General features: G+C 39.2%; 1 protein-coding gene across 6 annotated transcripts in view; it reads right to left on the bottom strand.

Moving 5' to 3' along the window:
• PRSS12 (serine protease 12) overlaps positions 1–25022 on the bottom strand; it is a 99709-nt gene that overhangs the window by 14881 nt on the left and 59806 nt on the right. For all 6 annotated transcript variants that reach the window (XM_088792628.1, XM_019744510.3, XM_088792626.1 and 3 more), the window contains 6 exons: positions 23802–23952; positions 14759–14937; positions 13505–13646; positions 10534–10730; positions 6903–7044; positions 563–768 (listed from right to left, as the gene is read on the bottom strand). In XM_088792628.1, the coding sequence (XP_088648754.1) occupies positions 563–768; positions 6903–7044; positions 10534–10730; positions 13505–13646; positions 14759–14937; positions 23802–23952 (1017 nt within the window). The remainder of the gene's footprint in view (positions 1–562; positions 769–6902; positions 7045–10533; positions 10731–13504; positions 13647–14758; positions 14938–23801; positions 23953–25022) is intronic.

Below are 25022 nucleotides of genomic sequence, written 5' to 3'. Positions count from 1 at the left end.
CACATAAATAAAGAAGTGATTGTTCTTTTCAAAAAATATAACTCAGTTTTCTCCAAAATAGCTAGTTCTTCTACTTAGCCATTTAAATCAGTATTTGTTGCATAAAAATTAAACTCAGAGCTTTCGAGAATTCTTCTATTTATTTAAGTATGAAACATCTATGACTGTATTATACTAAAAGATTATTTCTCATTTTCCTCACAGTTTTTAAATTTCACAGAATAAAATCTACAAATGATAATTTTCTTTTTGTAATTAATTTAAAAAATGACCCCTGTTGTTTAAAATACTAGGAAGAGCACAAGACGTGCTATGTGTCATTACGTCCAGAGGAGGCATGGCTCAGAAATGGCTGAGGATGTGAAAAAGGGGAAGGTTCCAGAGATGACCAAGTCTTGTACACCCACTCGTGGCCTTGAACTCTGCTGTCCGAGGAGGCAGGTTTGTCATGGACCAGTGCCTCCAAACACCAGCAGAAGGAGCAGGGGTGTGTGTCCTCTACAGCTGAGGGTAAGGACGCGGGGCCCAGGACCTCCGCCTCGTACAGGAGACAGTGGCTTACCTTTATTACTGTGACCTGACGGTTTCTTGCCAACATAATCGCAAATAACGCCCGCGTCTTCACTGTGGCGGCAGTTGTGTCTTCCGATATCGTCTTTGATACAGTCGGCCAGGGACCTCTCGTTTCCTGTGCACTTCACATTATCCACGTGGATGGGTCCTTTTCCTTCCCCGAAATAAGCCATGGTTCTTGCTCTGGCAGGACCCCTGGGAGCAGAGCAGGTTAGAGGACGTGGAAAAGCAGTCAGTCATACATCTGAATGAAACAGAAGATACACCTTCTTTTAAGGTTCTGGATGTCTATTGCTGAATAAGGCACGCCTTTGGAAGGCAAGTTGTTTATCTGAAATATGTGTAATTAAAATGGAACTATTTAAAGAAAAAGAGTGTTTCTGTTCTATTTTGTATATGACAGTTCTGTCTGGCATTGATTTCTGTTTAGTGTTAATAAGGGATCTAGCTTTATTTTAGTCCCTAAAGTAATTATCCCAATTACTTTTCCTGCTGTATTGAAGGGCTTTTGTATTTACTTATTTATCACCCTCATACATATCCTAGCCATTTCTTCATCTTTATAGTCCAGTAATTCCCAACCTTGGCTACACATTAGAATTACTATTAGGAGCTTTTAAATACAGCAAAACCTGAACCCCACCTGATGTCAATGAAAGTAGAATCCGTGGCGTGGGGCTAGGCATGGTAATATTTTTTAAGCCACAAAGTGATTTTCATGTACAATCCAGTTCGCTAACCACTGCTGTAGCTGCCGTCATTGGGCCCTTTGCCTATCGCTGTGCCAGTCGCACACGGATTTGATTTCAGATGAATTCGGAAGTCAAGTCCTTCGCCCCTCCCCCACACTCATTTTTATCAGGGTCACATTTAATGTTCATAATAGATTAACTTCCGATTTGTCTTCCCATTAGGACTGTCATGTATCCTTTATTCAACCTTCTAGCTTTAGTAAAAACCATTTTTTTTACATAGGTATCAATTCTTGTGAAGTTTATTTCTAGATTTTTTTTTAATTTCTGTACCTTCTATAAATGAGATTTTTTCTTTTTATTTTCTACATAGCATATAGGAGCATTAATGTTTTTTAAAATATTTATAATTTATGTTGATACATTACTAAACATTACTTCTAATGTCTTTCTAGTTGATTCTCCTGAGTTTTCTAAGTGAACACTCAGATTATTCATATAACAATTCTGAAGTTACTTTCCAGCTTTTCAATACTGCTTCACAATCCTAATGATCAGTGGGACCTCCAGGCAATATTGACACAGCAGTGACAGCAGGCATTCTTGTTTGTTCCTACTTGATGCTTGTTTCTATATGAAGTTAATGGGATCTTATTTTATTCTCTGATTCCTAAGTGATATAAAAAAGGAATATTGATTTTTCTAACTTTTCAACATTATTAAGCTGATTATCATATTTATTTATTTTCATTCCTAGATGACAAATGAGATACATTAATCGAACGCCTCAGCTTAAACCACTCACATTCTTGCAACAGACTGTTTGTTTGGGTTATACTGTTGTTCTTTTAATACACAGTTGGATTAAATTTGCTAATAATTTGTTTAGAATTTTTTATGAAAATTTGTGAGATCGGGGTATAGCTTTCTTTTTGTGTGTGTGTTCTTCTCTTGTCTAGTCTTGAAATCAAGTTACATTAGCCTCAGAAAATGAATACAAACATTTCCATTTGTTTTTGTTGGGGTTTTGTTTGTTTGTTTATTTGTTTTGCTCAGCAACGATTTACATAACTCAGGAATTTATCTGTCTTGAAGACTGGCCAGCATTTTTCATCAAAGACCAGAGTCATTTCTTCCATGGTCACTAATCTATTTGGGTTTTCTATCTTTTGTTTCAATTTTGATAATTATAATTTTGTTGAAAACGTACAGTTTCCCAGGTAATTGTCCATTTCATCTAGATTTCCAAATTTATTAGCTAAAAATCATTCATAGTATTCTACAATTTTTTAATACTTGCTGTATATCTGGGCTTACATTCCTTTTCTTTTCTCTGATGTTTACTTGTATTCTCCCTGTTTCTTAGTTAGAATTGCCAAAAATTAGTGTTTATTTTACTAATCCTTTTTAAAAATGAAAATAATTGTTGATAGTGTGGATGTGTAATGTAAAGCAATTTGAAATTCAAATAGGCATAATTTAAAGAAAAGTAAAAGAAATAGTATTTATCGCTGAAACAAGGAAATATAATGAAGGCTTACTACTCTTTAGACAAGGAATAGCATTCAGAAACTAATACCCCAGATGATTCCCATCAATTTGGGGAATGATGTTCAGTGGAGGTAGAAGGTAAACAACAGGACAATAAATGTCTTGATATTTTTCAGGAAGCAGAAGTTACAGACGGTAATTTTTGATATTGCCAGAAAATAAGGCAGTATGTTTGCTAAAACGTTAAAGAGAACTTCTAGTAAAACAATAAGAATGCTGAACTTCCAGAGCGCTAGGGAAATGAAGGAAAATAGAAAATCAGATTGTCTGCAAATCAAAAAACAGAAGGTTACACAAAGAACAGACAATGAAGCGTTACACGTAGCAATAAAAGCAAATGGCAGGTAGAAGTAAACATATAGAAAATAAAATTAGACGGATTCAATAAAACAAAAGAATGATTTCTTAGCAATTTACCAATCAAGTAACAGACTAAAAACATGCACCATTTTAGATATATCAACAAGTATAAACTAGAGGACATTTTTAACTAATAAAAGTACATGATTAAATAAAGACATTCTCAATGATACAATGAAATCTAATATATTTATCATTTTTTAAATAAATAAGCACTGTATCATCTGCAGGAAAAGGAGAAGAGACCTCCCACTGGGCTAGAGCAGGAGGGATTCAGAGTTGGGAATTTCAATAAGACAGTAGGCTCTAGTCCGTCCATATTTAAACTGGGTGTCAAGTACACCTGGGAGTAGAGGATGACTTTCCAAGGGACACATGGATGGACTTTAAGGGAATCAATATTCAGATCCTCAAATTCCATGTATATTCGCTCCTAAAGCTGGTCTTGCTGAAATAAAGATTAACTTCTTCAAAATTTCCCTTCTCCCACTTCACAAAAAGAGGCATCTCTTTCACTCATCCCAAATCCTACCCCCAGGCATTGCTCCTAGGTTTAAAAAGCCTCTAAAGAGGCCAGAAGAACAATTCAAAATATATGAGCGAGAAGAAGGCTCCTTTAATCCAAGAACCATAAACCCAGCCCATCAGCTTAATTAAGAAGTGGAAACTTTGGTCAACTTTTATTTCCAATGTTAAATAATTATTTAACAATTTTTTTTTGTTATTTTTCATCAATTGTGTGTTAGAAATCATAAAACCCAGACAGGAACTTGTTAGAAGAATTTAATTTCTCTCTCCTTGTGTGTATCCACACACAAGTGTGTATGTATGTATATATGTGTGTACACACATTTTTTAAAGCATAATGATATGAGGATTCTGTGGGGGGGGAATATATAATTTCAAGGAGAAAAGGGAACTATGTAAAGTTTGTGAAGATCAAAGAAGAGCTTGTTGGTGTATTTCTTAAATGAATGACAGAGAGAATGTCAAATCACTATGATATTTATATTCCACTGGATATAATTAAAAGGGTGATGTAACTGTTCTATTTTTAAATGTCATACAAATATGCCCGAAATTAAATCCTTTGTAGTGATTTAAATGTAAGATAAAAATTAGATAAACTTAATATTAGGTCTCTACTAGACTAGTAAGGGTCCACAATTTAAAAAAATATTTTAAGGGATATTACTCTAATTAATATGTAGTTCCAGAACAATGTCATATTGAAACATATGCTAACAGATTGACACAGAGTTCAAATAGAATGGAATTTCCATCGTGGCTATTTAGTCTATCTTAACGAGGTTAACTGATGTCAACACATTCTCTCTCAGCCCTCTAAACACAATATGCTCCTATCCGAGACCTTGCCAGACATTATGTAACACACATTAAATAATGCCTTTCACTTTCTGTTGACTTTAAGCATGTCTAGATTACTTACCATCACATATCCTGGTTTATATTACTTCATTTGTTTCTCCCACTTATAAAACGCATTCTAATGTCATCATGATTTTCAGTGTTTCCAAAGACTAATCCTTCAGTATGATGCAGCTGTCTAGGGGACAGAGCTCCAGATTTCTTCTTAATAAGGCTCAAGCCTTTTGAGAGCTTTAAATTTTTCTGGATTGAGTTCTACAAACAAACGCTTTTTATCAAAAATTTTTAACAATTCAGTCAACAAGAGGAAAAAGATCTCCTACCTGTTTACAATTATATATATGTTCTATGAAATCCCATTTCCCCTTGGTGGGAAGTTATTAAAAGTTCAAGTATGTTTGCATTGATCAAATACCTAAATGATTTTCATTTAAATACTAGTTGATGGAAAATGCTGAATAATGCGTTGGAAGGGGATTACCCAATGTGTTATAGTGATGTTAAATTACTGTTTTACTTACTAGGAGACTTTACTGAAAAATACAATTAGAAAGTAAAATCTTCTTTCAATGCTTTTCTTGATAATCCTCGCAGAAATATGACTGAAAATTGCTACAAACTTTGTTCACATAATCTAGATTCTCACCTAAATTCACTACTTGAGTGAAAGTAAAATCGACTAAACGATGATAAGTAAAAAGCAATGAAACATGTAGGAAGAAACGGAAGCGGAAACGCACTGACGGACGTGCTTAGGAACTTCTTCCCGCCTTGAGCTTGGCTTAGACACACATTTGAGGATCAAATTTGACCTTTCCCTTCGTATTTCCAAAGGTAATACTAGGCTTCTTGGATCATGTCTACGAAAACACTAAAAGTAGGACCAAGAAACCAGTCTCAAACAGCAATATACTTTAATGGCTGATTTTAAATAAGGAAATTCACTGAGAATGTAATGTAAGAATAATAATATTTTTGTAAATGAGGAAGGAGAGTTAGAAATGTACTGGGCACAGGAAACCTAAGTCCTAAGTTGACTAAATTCACATAGGTATCTAACGCAGATTCTTCCTGCCTTCCTCCACGCCCTGTGCTTTGAAAGCTGAAAAACCTGTTACATGCCAATTTTGAATACTGAGAATTTTATCACAAATAATGGATTCATTGACCAGATAACGCTTGGAATTGCAACTACGTCCAAAATCAAGCAGTAAATTAAAGTAGTATCTGAGTAACAAAAACCAAACTTCGAAATAAAACTTTAGGAAAGAAAATGAACATTTATTAAAATAGAAATACTTTTGAAACTAAAAAATGTATTCTGCTTAGGAATAACCCGTTAAATGTACCACTGTTAAGATACATCTAGATGCATGATTAAGGATATGGTCTAAAATCTAAACCACTATCAGTAATCTACCATGTGGTAGGTGATTTATGTACATTAGCTTAAGTGTTCTAAACTGTAACGTGTTCCAGATACCTGCCATTCCACAGTCAATGGTGGCGGGGCCTTCACAGTCCCTTGGACACATGCACAAAGCCTCTGGAACTCTGAGTTGCCCGGTAGAGGTTTCACAGGAGGGGCTCTGCCTTTTCACTTGGTCTAGTTAGTGCCACGCTGTCATGCTGTAAGTCATGCCTCAATGAAGCCTGTCGAGCACACACATTCTTGCCATAAGACACATCACGGCCTCTGGACTCAGAAACTAACTCTAGATAGCACTTCAGCACCACGTTTGGGGGCGGTTTTAAACAGTGAACTCATCAAGAAAAAAGTACAAAAAGGCAAAGAAAGAAAAAGGCACAGAGTAGATGGCAAAAAAGCCAACTGCTTGCAAGTGTGAGAGCTGAAAGCAGAAGGCAGGGATCGCCTTGCTCCATAGCAGCTCCACAGCGACGGCTCCGCGCTTGCTGATTCAGTGTCCACGGTGACTCGATGGGAACACTACCGTGTGTGACAGGAACCATGTGTAATTTCAATAACTCTACAGTCTCTTAAACAGCGACAGTACTGAAACCTAAATCACAGAGGAAAGATCAACACCTTTGCCTGACGGAAGCACTATGCAGAATAGTCAAGAGTTATTACATGATGGTTACTAAACACAAGCTACTTGTCTTATGTGACATGTGTATTTCTTGTGAGAAGACAGCAAAACTTAAACAGACTCTACTTAGTGTTCTTTACAATTCTAAATCAAATCAGCATGCTGCCAGTATTTCCAACGGAAGGATATAAAATAATTCTACGTTAGAAATAACTCATTAGAACAAGGCTTAAAAAAGTTGAAACGTTCATCAAGCAACTATGCCAAATACTTAGCGTTTCCTTACTTGTAGCCGAGCTGTCGACAGATCACAGCTGCATCCCTGTCAGTCCAGCCGTCATCACAGACTGTCCCCCACTGGCCACCGATAAAAACCTCCACTCGGCCCTCCTTCTTATTTTCTCCATCCATCAGTCTGATAGGAAAACCTAAGTCATAACGCAAAATTATTAGAAAAGCCAAACAATGAAACTGAGTTAAAGCATGACAGACGTTATAAAATAGAATCTGTTTTTTAAATCAGCTATAAAATCAGCTGGGAGAGAGGGGCAAAAAGGGCGGGAGAGAGAGAGAGCAAGAGCGAGGGAGAGAGAGAGAAAGAAACAAAAGACTGTATCTACTTTTGCAGTATTTTTTGAAGCCTTGAGATCGCTGTGCTCACTTTATAGTCCCAGCACTTGCAACAGTGCCTGGCATAGAAAGGACATGCTATAGCTGTTGGTTGAATAAGGGAATGAATGAATGAATGAATGAATGAATGAATGAATGAATGAACAAGCGAACGAACAGCACTGTAAAATTGTGAGTGATTTGATTACCACTAGCTTCTAAATAGTAAAAGACATTAACTTAGAGTTGTTTTATTTCATGTCTATTCATTTATTCTTGAACATAGCTAGAAAATTATACTCCAAAGCTAAGATTTTAAGAAGGCATAAATAAGACATTTATCCTTGACATGTAGAGGGAGCTTGAATGCCAGGGAGAACAAAAGTGGAAGGCAGCTAACAGGAACATCTCAGACCTCCTGTTTACTACTGATTCCAAAGGAAGGGTTTAGTCATAAAAATTATTCCGATGTAAAACTTGAGACGCTGATCTGAGACAAATTGAGGTTTACCTAAGTCATGCAAATGAAGAGATTTGTAGAGTTCCACATATCTCTCCTGACACCAATACCACTGGTGTTATTTATTTCAAAGCCCTCACTGTGGCTTGCATACTGTCATGGGTTGAGTTGTGAGGTCATGAGGGTGGACCCTAATCCAATACAACCCACCTATAAGAAGGGAAAACATGGACACAGAGACACACAGAGGGACATCAATGTGAAGAGCTGCAGGAGAAGACGGGCCCTACAGCACGAAGAGAGGCCGGAACAGGCCCTTCCCTTGCAGCCCTCAGGAGGAACCACCCCTGCTGACACCTTGATGCTGGACTTCCAGCCTCAGACTGTGAGACAAAAAGGATCCGTGGTTTAAGCCACCCAGTCCATGGTACTCTGTTACGGCAGCCCAGAGAACTAATAAACTAGTTACTAAAAGGGTCTCTGGCTTCAGGGCCCCTAACACTTGCTGGTAAGGATTTAGGGAACATGATGAAGCATGATGAAGGTATCAGAACGAAGGAAGTGGAGGGCACAGCTAATGAAGAAAATATTTAATATACATTGAAACCAGCATACGAGGTGCTTAACTAACATCTGTCAACTGAAAGAAAGCACTGTTGGCAAGACGGACATATGCTCCTCTGATTGCTCCAACCATTTTCACTTCTCCCTCCTTTGTTGCCCCCAGGTATTGCCCACGATCATACCCTCTTTGTGGGACAGGCATCAGAGCAGAGTCAAATTCCACCAACTCTCCAAATTCACATGGGCATTAGTTGCATTCTTACTAGAGTTACTTTTATCAACCCAGAATATTGCTTTTGAGCATTCCATCCATCACAGACCAAAATATAGAAAGTGTTTACTGAACTCTTGCTAATTTTGAGAACGGTTTTATTCACATTTAAATTTAAGGTCCACATGTTGCAGGTCAAACAGTGGAAACAATAACAGTCCAACAGCTCTTCAACTCCGTGCAAAGAAGTGACCACTTCAACTGTCCTTTAAATGCTGTGGTTTATATTACTATTCCACCGTGCCTCCTCTAAAGTTCTCTTCTAAATATGCAGTCGTTTTGGATAAGTGGGGAAGTAATGATTTCTTTGGATGAATAAATGATTCGATTCCAAAAGCGTATTTGGCTCAGACATAATGTTCTTCAGACAAATGAACAGTTGATAGACACAGTACCAAAATTAGGACCAAAGAGATCCATAACAAGGATTACATCTTTTATTAATAATTATCATGCCAGCTTTTTAAATTTTAAAAAAATATATCTAGAACCCTAGCATTAAAAAGATTTCCAGAACAGGAAAGATGAGCTGTCCTAACCACATGGATACATTTCAGCACACAGACCTCCGGAGAAGTCAGGTAATAGGATTTACAGTATTTTGTCACCTGGCGTACCAATGGAGCGTGCCTGAACGGATCCTGCATGACCCAAATACCTGCTACCTGGGGCTGACAGGGTCCCTTTCTAGCAAACGGGCTCTGTTTCCCCCAAAAGACAAACAATCCTTCATCATACAATCCTTCATAAGAAGAAGAGAGGAAGGCAGGAGAACACATGAAAAGAAACTAAACTGGACCTACGACTGTAAGGGGTGGAGTCAAATGCTGTCTTGCTGCTTGGTCTGATGCTCGATTCGTGCAGGGAGGCGCTGTGCGCTCACAGTTTAGAGGCCAAGAGGCATCACCCACCCTCCCTGACAAGTCTGACTGTGCGAGACCATGAATACGGGGGTTCAGTAAGTCCTGCTGGATTATAACATGAAGATCTCAGCTTCACAGTCTCGAAACAGGAGGGTATAAAAGGCTGAGGTGAGAAGTAAGGACCACTGTGGTTATTTTAACATGCATTCACAACATCACACTACATAGAGATATTATGCATGTTATGTATAGTATTATACATTATTCTGCCTTTGGCAGAAGTTAAGTCTCTCTAGGAGATGTACCGTGTTTCCCCAAAAATAAGACCAGGTCTTATATTAATTTTTGCTCCAAAAGACGCATTAGGGCTTATGCTCTAATAAGGGGATGTCATCCTGAAAAATCACGCTAGAGCTTGTTTTCCGGTGAGGTCTTATTTTCGGGGAAACACGGTAGTTGTTCTCTGCTCACAAGACGACCTTCATCTATAAGCATTTCAACACTTAGACGAGCTAGTTACCTTTTATTCAACTTTAAGTCTGAAGAAATTTGGAAGTGGGGAGTAGTAAAGGTCCCTCGTGGGTTTCTAGAGGAACAGGGTCTTGTAGAAGGATGGGTGGGCTATTTACCCCAATGAATCCACTTAGGAGCCACCTGGAAACGTGACAATCTAGGCTTGGCAAGAGCGAGGGGTGGCTGCTGACGTAACTGACAGGCTCTTAGACTAAAGCAATGCATCATGGGGGTTAGGGGAGAGAGCCACTGTTTCGTTTTGATTTTTTTTTTTTTAATCCTGTCTCTAATCGTTCATTAGAATTCAAGGTAAATGAGAATCAGAACAGGCACCAATGAGTAGGGGGTCGGACATCACAGCCTCTCTTGTCCATCTTTCAGCTACACATGATTATAAACATTTGTAGTGAGAAACTTGGCTGCTACATAAAGAAAAAGAAACTTAGGAGTACACATTTTATAACATTGGTGGGAAGACTCAAAAGTGTGTTGCTCTGAATGCTAATTACTGAAAATGAGGACATTACGGAAATAGACTAAAAAAGCCAAAGCTGAGAAATGCTTCATAGTGTGGACAGTGGAGAGAGGTGCTGTGGCTACTGAATTCCGATGCTCGAGCGTGGTGGCAGGTCCTCACCCTGGGAGAGCCTGTGTCCCTCGCTGCCGGGGTAGCAGGCCAGGCCCACGTCTTCCCGATGGCTGCAGTCATGCCGTCCCCACGGTGGCCTGGGACACTGAAGGAAACTGGTTTCTTTTCCTGAGCAGCTGACGTCATCCAACCATATGGGCCCTCTGCTTTCTTCAAAGTGGTTTGTAGACGCTTGCTTGCCATATCTGTGGCGATAAAATAAACACTGCAGAGAACTGCTGTCTCTTGTTTCAAGGAACCACAAAACATAAAACAAACAACCTAATTAAGTGTCACGACTTCAGAGGGTAAGCGCTCTTTCTCCAAGTTTGAGGACGCGCACGGTTCTAAGAGAAATGTCCTCTTCATCACACATTTTGATCTCCTCAACAATTTTTGATTGATTCAGTGGGTGAGTGATAGATAATTAATCTTTTTCCCCATTTGTTCTTGTGTTTTAGCTACAGTTTAACCCATCAACTAGAAAGAATGCAGACAAAGACCTACACCTTAAATCCCGACCTGGGAATGACATGAGAATGAGAAAGTCAGAACACTGATCCGCATGGGCCTTCTCAGTGCCTCTGATTTCCTCAGCTTCTCCCAGCCTCTCTGGTGTTCTGTCCTCCCAAGTAAAAAGTGGCTGTCAGTTCGGTGCTTCCTCAAGCCCTGTGCCCAATCCAGGATGACACTTGGACTTCAGCCCATGGTAATCAGAGTGATGACAATGTTCTCAGCTTTTCATAAGGTTACTTGATGTTTAATTTTTTTTTTTTATAAATTCTATTTGTTCCAATTTACTTTATTTGTAACACTGCACTACAAAAAACCTAAATGGATTATAATAACTATATATGCTGTAGAAATAAGAAAGATTTGCAAAATAAAACTTGGTAACTAAGTCAGTCTGCACCCTCATTTATCTCCCCCCAATTTTGTTTTCTTTGGTTCTGTGAACCCCAAACCTCCAGAAATCACTGAGCTGAAAGATATTTATGGTGTCTTTCAGTTCTAAGAGTCTAACTGAAGTCTTACTCATAAATCTTATGTCAATCACGTCCCTCCCTGGATGTTTTTATTATTTCTGTACTAAGAACATGAAGAAATCTTTCTATCTGGCATGAGTTTTCCTAATTCTTTTCCTATGCACTCATTTATTAAATTTATTTAACGAGAGTACATTTTAATAAATTGAAACAGTGCAATGTTTATTTAATCCTTCTAAGACTTTCTATTTTGCTGAATAATCAAATCTTAGCTAGAAAAGTAATTAACCTAAACCCCACATTGCTGCCACCTTCAGTTTATATCATTTCCCCACAAAGTGCATCAATCGATTACCATTTGTCCTACTGACTATACAACAGATCAGAGCAGCTCATTTCACTTTGGGATTTCATTTGTACAAAGAAACCCAGATTCAATCTTTTTCATTCCAAAAGAATATTCTCATTCAAAAATTCTAGTGTAAACTAAAAAGTAAATGTAGCACATGCCTATTCTAACACAATTATTTAGAACTCTTACGAATATTGAAAAGATTTTAGAACAATTAAATTCTGATATGCTGTAGATACAAGAAAAACTGAATGGATTTATGAATCAAAACAAACAAAATATGGAGAAAAAAATCAGTATCAGTCAATTGTTTTCCTTAATCAGGCAAAATATCAAAATAGTAAATAATAGCATTTACAAATCTTTCTAAATCTGTGAAAATGAGATATAGTCCTCAGTCTAACAGATTTACTTAAAGATGAAATAACATTTATTAAATAATTCTTATTAATTACATATCAATATTTATTTGGCTGGTATGCCATACCCCTTGACCCAATAATTATAATGACAGTGCCACAAAAATTCAAAATATTGGGCAATAACATGCATTTATATCTTTATAATAGCATTATTTATAACAGGAAAAAGTAAACTAACCTAAATATTAACTAAATTATGTTCTAAACATTCAATGGATATTATGCTGTCATTAAAAATTATGACAATGTAATAAAATAAAGGTAAAAAATGTGGATAGAAAAATTACATATGCACTACTAGAGCTATTATAAAGTTACACACGTAAGTTATAATAATGATGGTATACGAATGGAAAAATTACAGGTAGTTATTTTCTTTTTCAAACTTTTTCAAATATTTTATATTACTTTCATAAATTTAAAAATATATACTTAAACATGGCCATGCCTAACTTGAATGAAAGTATATTTTTAAGGTTTAATGTATATTTGCAATTAGCTCGACCTCAAGCTGAAATGAAATAATTTTGCCCATTTTTTCAAGCCTAACATAGAAATCTGGACAAGAAAGAATGGGCATTCATGGGCTCCATTCAAACATTAGCTCATAGGCATCATTTGCAACTTAACTCTTTGCTCTGGAATGCATTATGTGTGTGACCTGAAATATGTCCCCCAATGTGTGATACTCGGCCTTGAGGAGCGTGAGGTCAAGGGTAAGTTCCAAAAGTCACCTCATGACAAGAAGGCTGTTTCACTCAAATAAAAGTGATGATTATCATCACATTCTGAGGAAGGGAATCGTGCAAACCCAAGCACATGGCACTGGACTCCTCTGACACCTTAGACACGCTGATGTCAGAAGTAGCAACAGCCAGTGGCAGGGCTGTGTGAGAATAAAACTGAGCTTTCACAGTGCACAGGCTTCCTTGAACAGACACACAGGGATCAGAAAGTCACCCCTGGCTCCAACCACATATTCAAGAAGAGGGGTGGTGGCTGGTACGAGAGGTAAATGAGATAAATGGCAAAACATGGTGATCCATCATCATAGAAAATGGTATTATTTTCTATTTCCATACTTCCATATATAGATAGGCAGGTAGGTACATGATGGAGAACATGTATTTTTAGTATTACAGAGATTATAGCAAAGACTACAAAATCAGACTTTAAAAACATAATTTGGCATCTAGCTGCCTTGTATCAACGGGCCTTACTTAAATCCCAGCTGTCGGCAAACCACGTATGTATTCAGCTCAGTCCAGCCATCATCACAGACGGTCCCCCACTGTCCCCTGTAATACACCTCCAAGCGACCCTCATGGCTGTCTTTCCCACCTGCAAGTCTGAGGACCCCATCTGTGATAAGGAGGAGACACAAAGACTAAGCAATTAATGCTCAAAAAAGGGCAAAACGACGTTTTCATTTTACCAGAAATATCTCTATTTAGTCCTCTCTCTAGGACTTTTGTTAAACTTAGTTCAGGACTGGAGGCAATGACCTGAGTTGACTGGATTGCTCTAAGGTGACACAACACATCTGTCCTAACAAAACATCCTTTGCTTTTTATTTGGACTCTTGTTCTCTGAGTAGGAAAATGTATTCTCATATAATTCCAAAGTAGCTATTTAAATTTTTCCGGATTAAATAATATTTGGGAAATTTCCTAAGGCTTCAATCTCCTTAAGTCTGAGCAGTATTATTAGTCATTTAGACTTAAAAAGTAAGAAAACGTAGTAACTTAGAAATAGTTCAAAATTTTAACTGCATATGAAAAAATACCATTAGCTTGGTGCAAAAGTAATTGTGGTTGAAAACGTTAAAAATAATTGCAAAAACCTCAATTACTTTTGCACCAACCTAATAAAATACAAAGACAGAAAAACCTAATCTGGTTAGAGTGAGTGATCTATCATGTGAATGCATTCATCATTCCTTAGGCATTCATAAATTATAAAAGCCAGGGCACGCGTCGCCTCTGTTCTTTCACTGATAATACACATCTGAATTTGAATTTTATGAACTCTATGAATAATTAATTCCCAGAGAATCCTGTAAAGAGCTCCTGAGTAGATACACAATACAATCAATTTGTCCCCAAAAAAGTAGATTTAAAATCCATTTCCATCCAAAATAATCCAAACATTCCCCCCCCCCAAATAAACATATAAATAATCTTGGGTAAATGTCATACTTTTCATGAATATCTGGAATCTTTTAAAGCAAAAATGAGGTCTCTTAGCAACAGAATCACTTATTAACGTAACATGTTGCTATCTGCAAAACTGCTACTATCCTAGCAACGCTACAAGAATATCTCATTTAAAGAGGCAGAAACGGAGGCCTGAGCTGCAGATGTGCTCTGGCTTAACATATTTGTATGCTCGCTTTATCTAAACTGAGAAGAAGGGAAGGCAAGCCCAAACAGGGCTGAGGCCAGAGTGGGCAGATCACAGGGTACCATTCTTACCCGTTAGTGGGGTGCAGGACACCCCGGCATCTTCTTTGTGGCCACAGTTATGCTCTCCCCAGGAACTTTTTGGACATTGCTCGATAGAAAGCTCATTGCCCGTGCAGCGTACTTCATCCAACATTATCGGGCCATATCCTTCCCCAAAATACGCCTGAGTCCACGCTTTGGCGATGCCACTGAACAAAGACAAGAGTTCTGGATGAGATGCCAAATGTTGTTCTGACTTACTTCCTTTACCCTGGTAAAGGTTTAGTGATGGTTAATCCACACTTACACCTTACCAGTTCACTCCACAGGTCACGCATGACTTGGTGCATTTTGTTTGTTGCTCTTTATATTCTGGACCGTCAAAAATGTTTCAAAGACGGATAGTTATGCCGCAAGATTTACTCTCCCTTTTCTCATCAGTAACGGAACCTCAGATTTTTAGAAGGGCAATTGCCGTCCAGAATAAAGACCACATTTCTCAGCCTCCTCTCCTGTTAGATGACTACATTTGTTTGTTTGTTGTGAAATAGACCTAACACTGATCACCTTAGACATGTTAAGTGTGCAGTTCAGTGGCACTAGTACATTCTCACTGCTGTACAAGGATCACACCGTCGTCTCCAGAACTTGTCCATCACCCCAAACTGAAATTCAGCTGCCATTTTACACGACAAAGTCTTCACACGTGATACTCAGGTGGCAGTGTCATGTGTCCCAGAAGTGTCCGTCTTTCCCTCCCTCCTTCCTGCTGACCACAAGGATGGCCCCTGAGAAGCTACTTGGGCCATAAGGTGCCACACCAGGAATGACAGAACTGCAAGCAAGAAAGGGCCTGGGGCCCTGAGGATGCTGGAACTACGCTGGCTCCCTCTGTTCTCTTGAGAAACAGATTCCTGTCTCATGTAAGCCACTGTTATTTTCAATTCTCTGTTACCGCCGAACATATTTCTAACTAAAACATCATTCAAATGTATCTGTACTAAATTTACATCTCCCACAAATCAAAGTGACAGCACATTCTAGAACCCCAGATTTCGGTGGAGAAGATCATGATTGCCTGTCAGAATGATTAATGACTTTGGAAATTGCATTTTCAGCTCCTTTCAGCTTTTTAATTTTTAGACTAGAGCACTTATATTTTTAGTTTATTTTTCAATGATAGTGCATCTTTACCCCATTATTTTAGTTGCCTTTTTCTCATAACAACTATCTTGATAATTTACAACCAAAATATATTGAAGAGAAAAAAAAGGTTTGCTAAGTAGTTATAGTACCTACTATAACTCAGTAATGGTAGAGTCTTGGATAGTCAACTAGATACAATGGGAGTTTCTTTTAGGAGAACATATGTAAAAAAAAAGAAAAATTTGAATATTAAACACTTTAAACACCATTGAAGAAAATACTCGTTCCATTATTACCTGACCCACTTTCCGTCAAGGGGAAGGATAAAGGAATGTTTATAGGAGGAGGTGTGAAGGAAGCTGAGAGAAAAGGAAAACTAGGTTGCTTACGGAGGGTTTTGGTGGAGTTAAAATTTTAAATTTTGAATCCTGACACTTGAATCACTATCTGGTATTTGCTGTACAGCAGACACTGAGAAGTCTGCCACAACAAATACTAAAGATTAATACCGACAGCCAACTGGATAAATTTCAAAGAAAAAAATCCTAACACAAACGATAGAGTCACAGTGACATAACTTTGTAAATGAATTTGCTTGTTTTGCTAAGGGAAATACAATGACAGAACAGGGAGCCATTCCTAGTCTTCTGGAAAGAAGTGATAAATGCTCAATTAACAGGATTTTTAAAAATAAAGTTTTCAGTCATTTCCGTGTTCTATGTCCTCACAGAAGAGTGCAACAGACACGTGTCAAGGCTCAATGTTACTGACCACGTCGAAAAGCTTCTTCTCTCCACGCTGATCTTTGCAGAGGAAAAGTGGGTGTGCAAACAGGCCCTCGGGTACAAATGTGGGCTCTGCCTTTCACACGCGGGGCTGCCTCGTGGAAGCTACTAACACTTTCCAGGCCGAAGAGGCGTCTCTGAACACAGATAATAATCGCTCCCTTGCAGGGCTGCGAGAATTCGGCTGGTGAAAGGCAGGAACTCTGCCGGTGTAGTTCCCTTACTGTTAAGAAGCTTCCCCCCGCCCAACAGGTGACGAAGGACATATCTTCACTGCTAAGCAATTTATCTAAAAATCATCTGGTATTTAAACATCATAGTTTTTATTTTCCCTGAAAGGCAGAGTTGGGCAAGAGGTGAGGAAGAGAGAATCAATTAGAATCTTAACAATTTCTGGTTTTATGTTGTAAATGTTTTACTTATTTATTTATTTTAAAGTAACTTTTAAAAATACATAATTATAGAAGTCCTTTGTAGCCATAAGACACTGGACAAAGCTATGTGTTGTTTTTATTATTATAAGACAACGGTCCAACAGATTATTAAGCTATGCTTTGCACCACCCAACTTGGGGTTCCTGTGGCAGAGGCACAGATAAGCAAAGGCGGACAATTTCAAGTGTGCCTGAGACCTGTGGCTCCTTTCTGAAGGAAGGTCCAGGAGGGGAGCAAAGTAGCCCAAGCTGGGGGCCCCAGAGCTGAGCCAGCAAACTACAGCCCGAAGGCCAACGTCGGCACCCCACTCGCTTTTCTATGGCCTACGAGCTAAGAGTGGTATCTACACTTTATAAATGGTTGGGGAAAACTCAAAACAAGAATATAATTTGTGACGTGTGACAAGTATATGAAATTTAAATTTCACTGTCCAGAAATAACGTTGTACTGGAACAAGCCACACAATCTCAACACACAGTCTCTGGCTGCTTTTGCACCGCGAAGGCTCAGCTGGATAGCTGCGGAGTCCAAAATGTTTTCTGTCTGGCCCTTTACAGTACAGTCTGCTGACCTCTGCTCTGGAGGAAATTGATTAATGACAGTAAATGTGGACATGGAGTTAGAGAACACTGCAAGTTGGAGAACAGAGGAGGGGAGACAGGACAACTGACGCGGGTCATGGGGGAGCCGGATAGAAAATGTCAAGGGGTCCAATGCACTGAACCAGGATTAGGTGCTATACGAATACCAGGGGCCAACATGAAAGAATATAAAATGTAATTCCAAACTCATAGCAGAAAGGAAAATAAATTCCAGATGGTTCCAGATGGTTCAAAGACCTAAATATTGAAAGAAAGAAATGAGGTAGGGGTGGGAGGAAAGGAGGGAAAAGGAAAGGCAGGCTAAAACGTTACTAGAATAAAAAATATAGTTCTTATAACCTCGCAGGTAAGATTTCCTAAGCAATGTTAAAAACCCAGAAGTAAGAAAACATGTTAAAACATTAAATTTGAGCTCATATAAATTTAAAACTACTGTATAGCAAAATTAACCATAATCAGAATCGAAAGGCAAACTGACAACCTGGAAGAAATATTTGAAATATGTAACAGCAACGAAAGGGGGAAAAAAAAACTCCTAGAAGTTAATAATAATAAAAACAACAACTTATTAGTACATTATAATGAAAGACAAAACAACCAACACACACACACACACACACACACACACAAATAGGGCAATAGAGAAAATCAGGCTAGTCACACAAAAATAAATATTCATGGCAACTGACCATATGATAAGATGCACAGCTTTACAATGGCCAAAAAAAATAATAATGCATTCCTACCTATCACATTTTTAGAGATTTTAAAGATCAATATCATTTTCACACTCTATTTAGGCTAAAAGGTTACAAACTCAAGGCTTTTTTATTCCCAAGGGAAAAAACAATAACAAATCAACTCTAAAATCTCCCATTGGCTGAGAGTGACTGAAAATAGAGGGCAGAGTAACTGAGATATGATATTGTATTTCAAATACTCGTATGTTAAAGATTATGTAAAAACACTTTTTAAAGAATCATTTAGGTGTATTTTTCTGTTCCTTATATATTCCATATTTTCCATTGTTTATAAACATTATTTTAATGATCACAAAAATGTTTAATTAAAAGAAACTAATCAGAAAAAAATCAAGAGAATAAATTTGAGAACAAAAAAAATTAGGAAACTATGATATAACACAAACTAGGTTTTCTAGCTAATTTTTGAGGCTATTCAAATTAAGAAGATAATATTTACATATACCACATTCCTTCAGCCAGTCACTGGTACTTTCTGGTGCCCTGAGCTGGGCTGCGTTTCCAAGGAATAGCAAAGAAATTGATGACTCTGCCCTTAGAGAGATTCAGCAGGTAATGAGGAAAGCAACGTAAAAGTCATGGCTGGTGAAAATCAAGTGCTGTGTGAATTCCACAGAGCTGCGTGTTCTCCGTTCTTCCTTTATGGAAACTGGTCCCATGCCAGCTCTGGCAGTTCATATGTGGTAACAGCCCCAATGTTGCTTACTTTCTTACCCTCTGACCACAGGATAAACTTGTGGATTAGGGGGGCTCTGATAGAATACATTGAGTTATTCAGTTACTTCCTGCAACGCCATTTGACCCAGACAGCAGCAATCCCCAATAAACACTGGATTGGGGATTCATGTCTGACCCTTGTCCAAAACATCCCTAAACCTGTTTAGCTAATCAGACTGTATTCATATAAAAAAAGTTTGGTTTTTTCCCATAGAAAAAGACCAAATAGCAACATCTGACAAATTCAATCTCCAGGCTCAGCAATTACTTTGAAAAGATACAGGCTAAAATTAGGCTAAAGGTGGGCAATTCTATTGTGCAAGATAATCATTTATTAGGTTATAAAAGATGGGTCCTTGAACTGTAAATATCAGTTTGTGACACTTGTAAGTTATGGATGAAAGAACTCATTTTTAATGTTCAATGTCCTAGATTTCTCTCTGGGAAATGACCCCCTCCATCTCCAAGACATTCCATGGCTACTGAATGCTTACTGACGTTGGCCACAGGTCTAACAGCTTTATGCGTATTAACTCATTGAATCCTCCCTACAGCCCATGATGTCACGCTCCCCAATTTACAGATGAGGAAAACTGAGGCCCAGAAATAATTTAAGGCCCAATTATTTAATTTGTCCAGCGTTCCATGACCTCCAGGTGGTAAAGCCTGGTGGCTACAGAGCAGACTCTGAAACGCTGTCTTCCAGCCTCCTGGGCCTTTGAAGTTAGGTGCCCAGGGCACCTCAAATACTGTCTAAAACATGCTCATTTTCTTCCAAAAGTTAACTTTTCTCTCTTGCCTTCCTTACGTCTTTCAGCCCTATATTTGTATTTATTCTTATTAACATGTGGCTATTTTACAAATAGTGTAATATGAAAGAAAAACATCCTGCATTGGGAGCCATTAACTCCAAGATTCTGGCACTCACTAACAGTATGCCTTCTGGATGTGGGGCAATCCCAGAGAGCCTAATGTCTTCATCTATTAAATAAGGTCTCTTTCCTGCTCAGTAACTCCATGTACCAGGTTATCTTTATGGTAAAATCTATAAAATATTATTTTTTAATTAATGAATAGTAAAATAAAAGAGCAAAGAAACATATTTTTTAAAAAGCCATTTGTACCAGCAGAATTTTATTCTGACCACTCAATAATATGGTTTATATGATAATTTTATAGCAAAAAAAGGGGGGGGGGGGAACTAAGAAGAAAGAAGTATTCAAAGTTTAAAAATTCCTATGCAAATTATGGCATATCAGCACAATTAAATATGATGTCACAGTCCTAAGCTATGCTTTTAAGAGGTTTGAAAGACACAGGAAGTGCTTTAATGTTCAGTGCGTAAAAGGAAGTGTAATTTAAGTGTCTCCACCTGAACCTTCTCTGTGTACATAGGCATTCTCAAGTTCACTCTTCTAACATCTGGCTGCCTCCTTTCCTGCTGCTCCTCTTTCTCCAAGTTCTAGGTTAATCACATTTAAGGATCTTAAGTACAGTAATTCCTCTTGTATTTAGGAAGCTTGCCAGCTACCAAATCAACAGACACCACTAAAAGATGAGGGTCAACAAAGACCGCATCTCAAAAAGAAATCCTAACCAACACTGCAGGGAGGCGTGACAAGTTTTCCTCTGGGAATTCAACAAAGCAAATAAGACTGAGATGGAATGTGCTCAAGAATGAACCATAAATCGAGACAAGCAACAATTATGCTGTCTGCTATCAATCATGTGCCGTGAAAAACAATATGTCTGAAAGCACTGTGCCTTTAAGTGGGCAAACAAATTCCAGAGGAAGAGCAGTTGCAGAACATTGCTTTAATGCAAATTTGTGAGAGAACTAGGAAATCAAGTGGAAAAAAGGCAAATGGACAACATTAGCTCCGAGCATGAGAGCGCGTACACTAAAAACGAGCCTCTGGGTCGGGTTGGCCGTCGCGTGGGCGGGGGAGGACCTCTGCCGCCTTGTGTGTTCAGAGCTATTTTTCCCTTTGATGACTTTTCCAAACATGAATCCTCTCATACAAAAGGCAGCAACGAGCTACTGCTTGAGAAGGATGCAGACGCATGAGAAAGAACCCACACGCGTGTTCAGCATTAATCGTCTTTCTTGCGATTCTGTCTCTATGTTCTCCCATGTGATAGACTGCTATTTGTTAACGTGGGCTTTGTTCAGGAGTGGGTGAAGTGAAAAAAAAATTTTCCTCTCAAGAAAGAATTCTATGCTACAACCTGAATTTTTAGAATCACTTCTGTAACTGTTAATATCGTTAATACTCACAGTGTGTTATTTAAATTATCTATGCATTTTTCTGAGCAACCAAAGCTTGCCTTTCCCCCACAGAAACACATTAATAACAAAAAATACCTTACAGCTTAAATTTAGAGTAGTCCATGCTGCAACTGGTAATGTTAAATATACTATCACTATATTCTTAAAATTCTTCATGTTTTGGTAGCGACATCGGTTTCTTAGTAACTAACGTGAAAATTAATATTCACACTGCTAGCCACATAATTGATAACCTGGTGAATTCGCGTATACATATATTAGAGTGATTTTTAAACATGAAATTCAGAGATACAGCCAACTAACCAGAAGTTACGAATAGAGGAACGATGTTTGATAATCTCACCACTAAATGCTCAGTTTATTTTGAACGTTTAATAGCATCTTTCAACCATAACAGCCCCTAATTAGACAGCCCTTGGTAGCCACTGTGTATCGTATACTCACTCTGAGTACTAACTGCTTTATAGACACTACACCCTATGCAATAGGAAATACGTTACAGATGAGGAAACTGCCACTAAGAGTCTGTAACTCTTCTCATCTGCAGCAGCAGCCCTCAAATCCAGGGCATTCTGAGTCTAGGGCGCATGTTCAGAACCTGATGCTACGCTGACGCCAGCACCACCTGGCTATTTGAGGAAAACTGGTCTTGAAACTGAAACCCAATCAGAACAGTTTCAAAATCTAATCTTGAAAGTGTCATGATTAATAACAGTTTTCTTAAAAAGAACTGGTTGGCCCTATTCGTGGGCCATCCAAAGAACATGATTACACCAACACTGAACACGGCCAGTAGCCATCAGACACAGGATCGGCCACGTTTGTCCCCGTCCCACACATGAACTGTGAAATGGGTTAGGTCCCAGGACCATGCACGGGGGAAAGGTAACTTCCCACTGAAGGGCCAGGTCGATGCCCCCTTAAGCCACTGCTCTAACTCAGCCTCACCAGAGGGGTAGACCACAGCTGCTCTGTGACCCCTGCCTGGTAAGATGCAAGACGGGAACATGTCACCTGCGCTGATTTCTAGGCAAACACTTGCTGTGATCTAATCTCTCCTTCAGACCTAGACTCCAATTCCAGGAATTCTGAGGATGAGAGGACCAAATGCAGCGACCCCAGGAAGAAGAAATGAGACAAATCCAGAAGGTGAGACATTCTCCTGAACAACTGGCCTGGTGTCTTCAACAAGTCACTGTCAGGAAGAACAAGAGGCCGTTCTGGAATGAGAGACTTCAGAGACACAACACCGGACGCTCTGCGTGACCGGACTACATTCTGCTTCAGACCATCTGCCTAGGACCTTGTGGGGGCAGCTCTGGGAACGTGACCATGACGGGCTGTCTGACAATGGTCAGAGTGGTCACCGCTTCACGTACACGGATAACTGGACTATAACACGGCAGTGTTCTTACTCACAAGAGATGCACACTGAAGTATTTAGAGGTAAAATGTTAAAACACCTAGATTTTACTTTTAAATACTTCAATATAAACACAGAGTTTTTTTAAAGAGGGGGGTCATTTGCAAAAACAATTACAAAAAAAAATGAGTACAAATGGTTCAAGTTTCAAAAGTCAAAAATGCTCCAGTGTCGAGGGTTATGGTTCACTGGACAAAATGATACATGGAGAAGTTTTCACCTCAAGAGGCCTCCTCACAACCCCCCACAAAGTGCTTAATGAAAAAAATTTAAAGTAAAATATCGACTTTTAAAAGCTCCCCTAATAGAACTGTAGAGAAACTTTTGGGCTTGTTATATCAATGTTCAGAATCAGTTGAGAGGAATTGGAAGATCCGAAATTATAACATAATGTTCCAGAACGATCACCACTGAGGCAATGGATGTTGCTTTTCATACTGTCTTTATCGCACGTGCTTCATTTCTGTACCCAAGTGGGCACTGTTTCCTTCGTACATTAATAAACATCCTTTGTTCTGAGCAGATACCCAGCAGATGAGGACGTTTAGTTTAGACAATATCTGGCGGGGAGACTGGCCTTCAGGTAAGGCCTGACCACTAGCTCCACACGCGCTTTGCTGGGTCGCTGTGGCTGCCAGTGCTGGTCCTTCACTCCCTGGGGGCACTGTGAAGGCTACTGATGAAAAGCAGGACAGACGCAGCGTCCTCAGGACATGAATCAACGGAATTCAGGTACAAACAGGTGAGACCTACAGAGCAAAGAAATTCTCTCCAGGGAGCCTGCAGCCTAGTACAAAGATCAAAGCGTGGCTTTTTCTATTTAAGGAAATTTAAACACACGGTAGCTGCCTTCAGATATGGAAAGAATAGATTCAAACATTTAAGCAAAATAAAACAAGAATAAGGAAAACAAACCTCAGGCCCAGCTGCCTGCAGACCACTTCTGCATCTGCGTCGTCCCACTGGTCGTCACAGATGGTCCCCCACTGGCCAGCGTGGTAGAGTTCCACGCGGCCCTCGCGTGCAGTGTTCCCACCGGCAAGGCGGAGGCCGAGGGACGCTGGGCCTGTGCCATGGGAAATGCAAACAAATTAACCTACGTATTTACACTGAGCCATAAGTCGGATATGACCTAGTCCTTTGCCATTCTCAATAATTAAATAGCTTTTAGGAGGCCGCTTCAGTGAGCTGGACATATACACACATATCTACTATATTTTATGATAATCTCAACCAATTAAAATACTCCAGGATGAATTATTTCACACAAACAGCTCTTAAGAGGAACCCATCTAAATCCACCTTTCCCCAACAACCTTGGAAACCAGACGAGACACATTCAAAAGCGCAGTTACTGGAAACACATTTGATTTTCATGGTACTGTGGAGGTGACACTGATTTTTTATTTCCAGTGACTTAAGCATTACCGATCTGTAATGACTAAGAATGGCACTTATGCCTGTAACGTACTTGTTTTCAGTACAGAAATGTGTTTACATCTGTGGAACCAAGTCAAAATTAACATCTAACACATTATAACAAGTTGGTGGACATCACGGCCAGTAGCTTCAAAAAACAAGACTGAAAATTCATCTGGGTCCAAATCAAACAGCAAAGGCTTCCCAGGGCAGGTCCCCTGTGGCCCACGGTGGCCTTGCCTAGCCCTTGTGGGCTTCTGAGTTTCTCTCTGTTCCTGGCCTCGCCCACTAGGCGACAGCCCTCTTCCTTCTGCGCCCGGACACTTGGAGTTGGACGCTACCTCAGGGGCCGCGTGCTGGCTGCTCCTTCTGCTGCGGATTCTCCCACAGATGTTCACAAGGCCACCTCCTTGGCATTATTCAACTCGGAAACGTCCTTCCTGCGGGAGGCCAGCCCTGGCAACCCCAGCTAACAGAGCTCCCTAAGTAAGGGCCTTCCTACCACACTGCCTCCTGTGTCTTCCTCGGAGGACTCATGTTTACTGAAAATCATCATTGATTTCACGGTTTCATGCCAAGTTCTGCATCCTCTCCACTGGAATTGAGGACAGAGAGAGTGCTTTCCCTGTCACTGTGTGTCAGGCACCGAGCACAGAGAAGGCAGGGAATAAACACGCTGACTACTGGACCGGCAAGTGAGAAAAGTCTGTCCCCAAC

This window comes from Rhinolophus sinicus, chromosome 15, assembly GCF_057876585.1.
Source record: "Rhinolophus sinicus isolate RSI-liver-muscle chromosome 15, RSI-T2T, whole genome shotgun sequence".
Classification (NCBI taxonomy): Eukaryota; Metazoa; Chordata; class Mammalia; order Chiroptera; family Rhinolophidae; genus Rhinolophus; species Rhinolophus sinicus.
The sequence above is the reverse complement of the archived record's forward strand: the minus strand, read 5'-3'. Positions and strand labels throughout refer to the sequence as shown.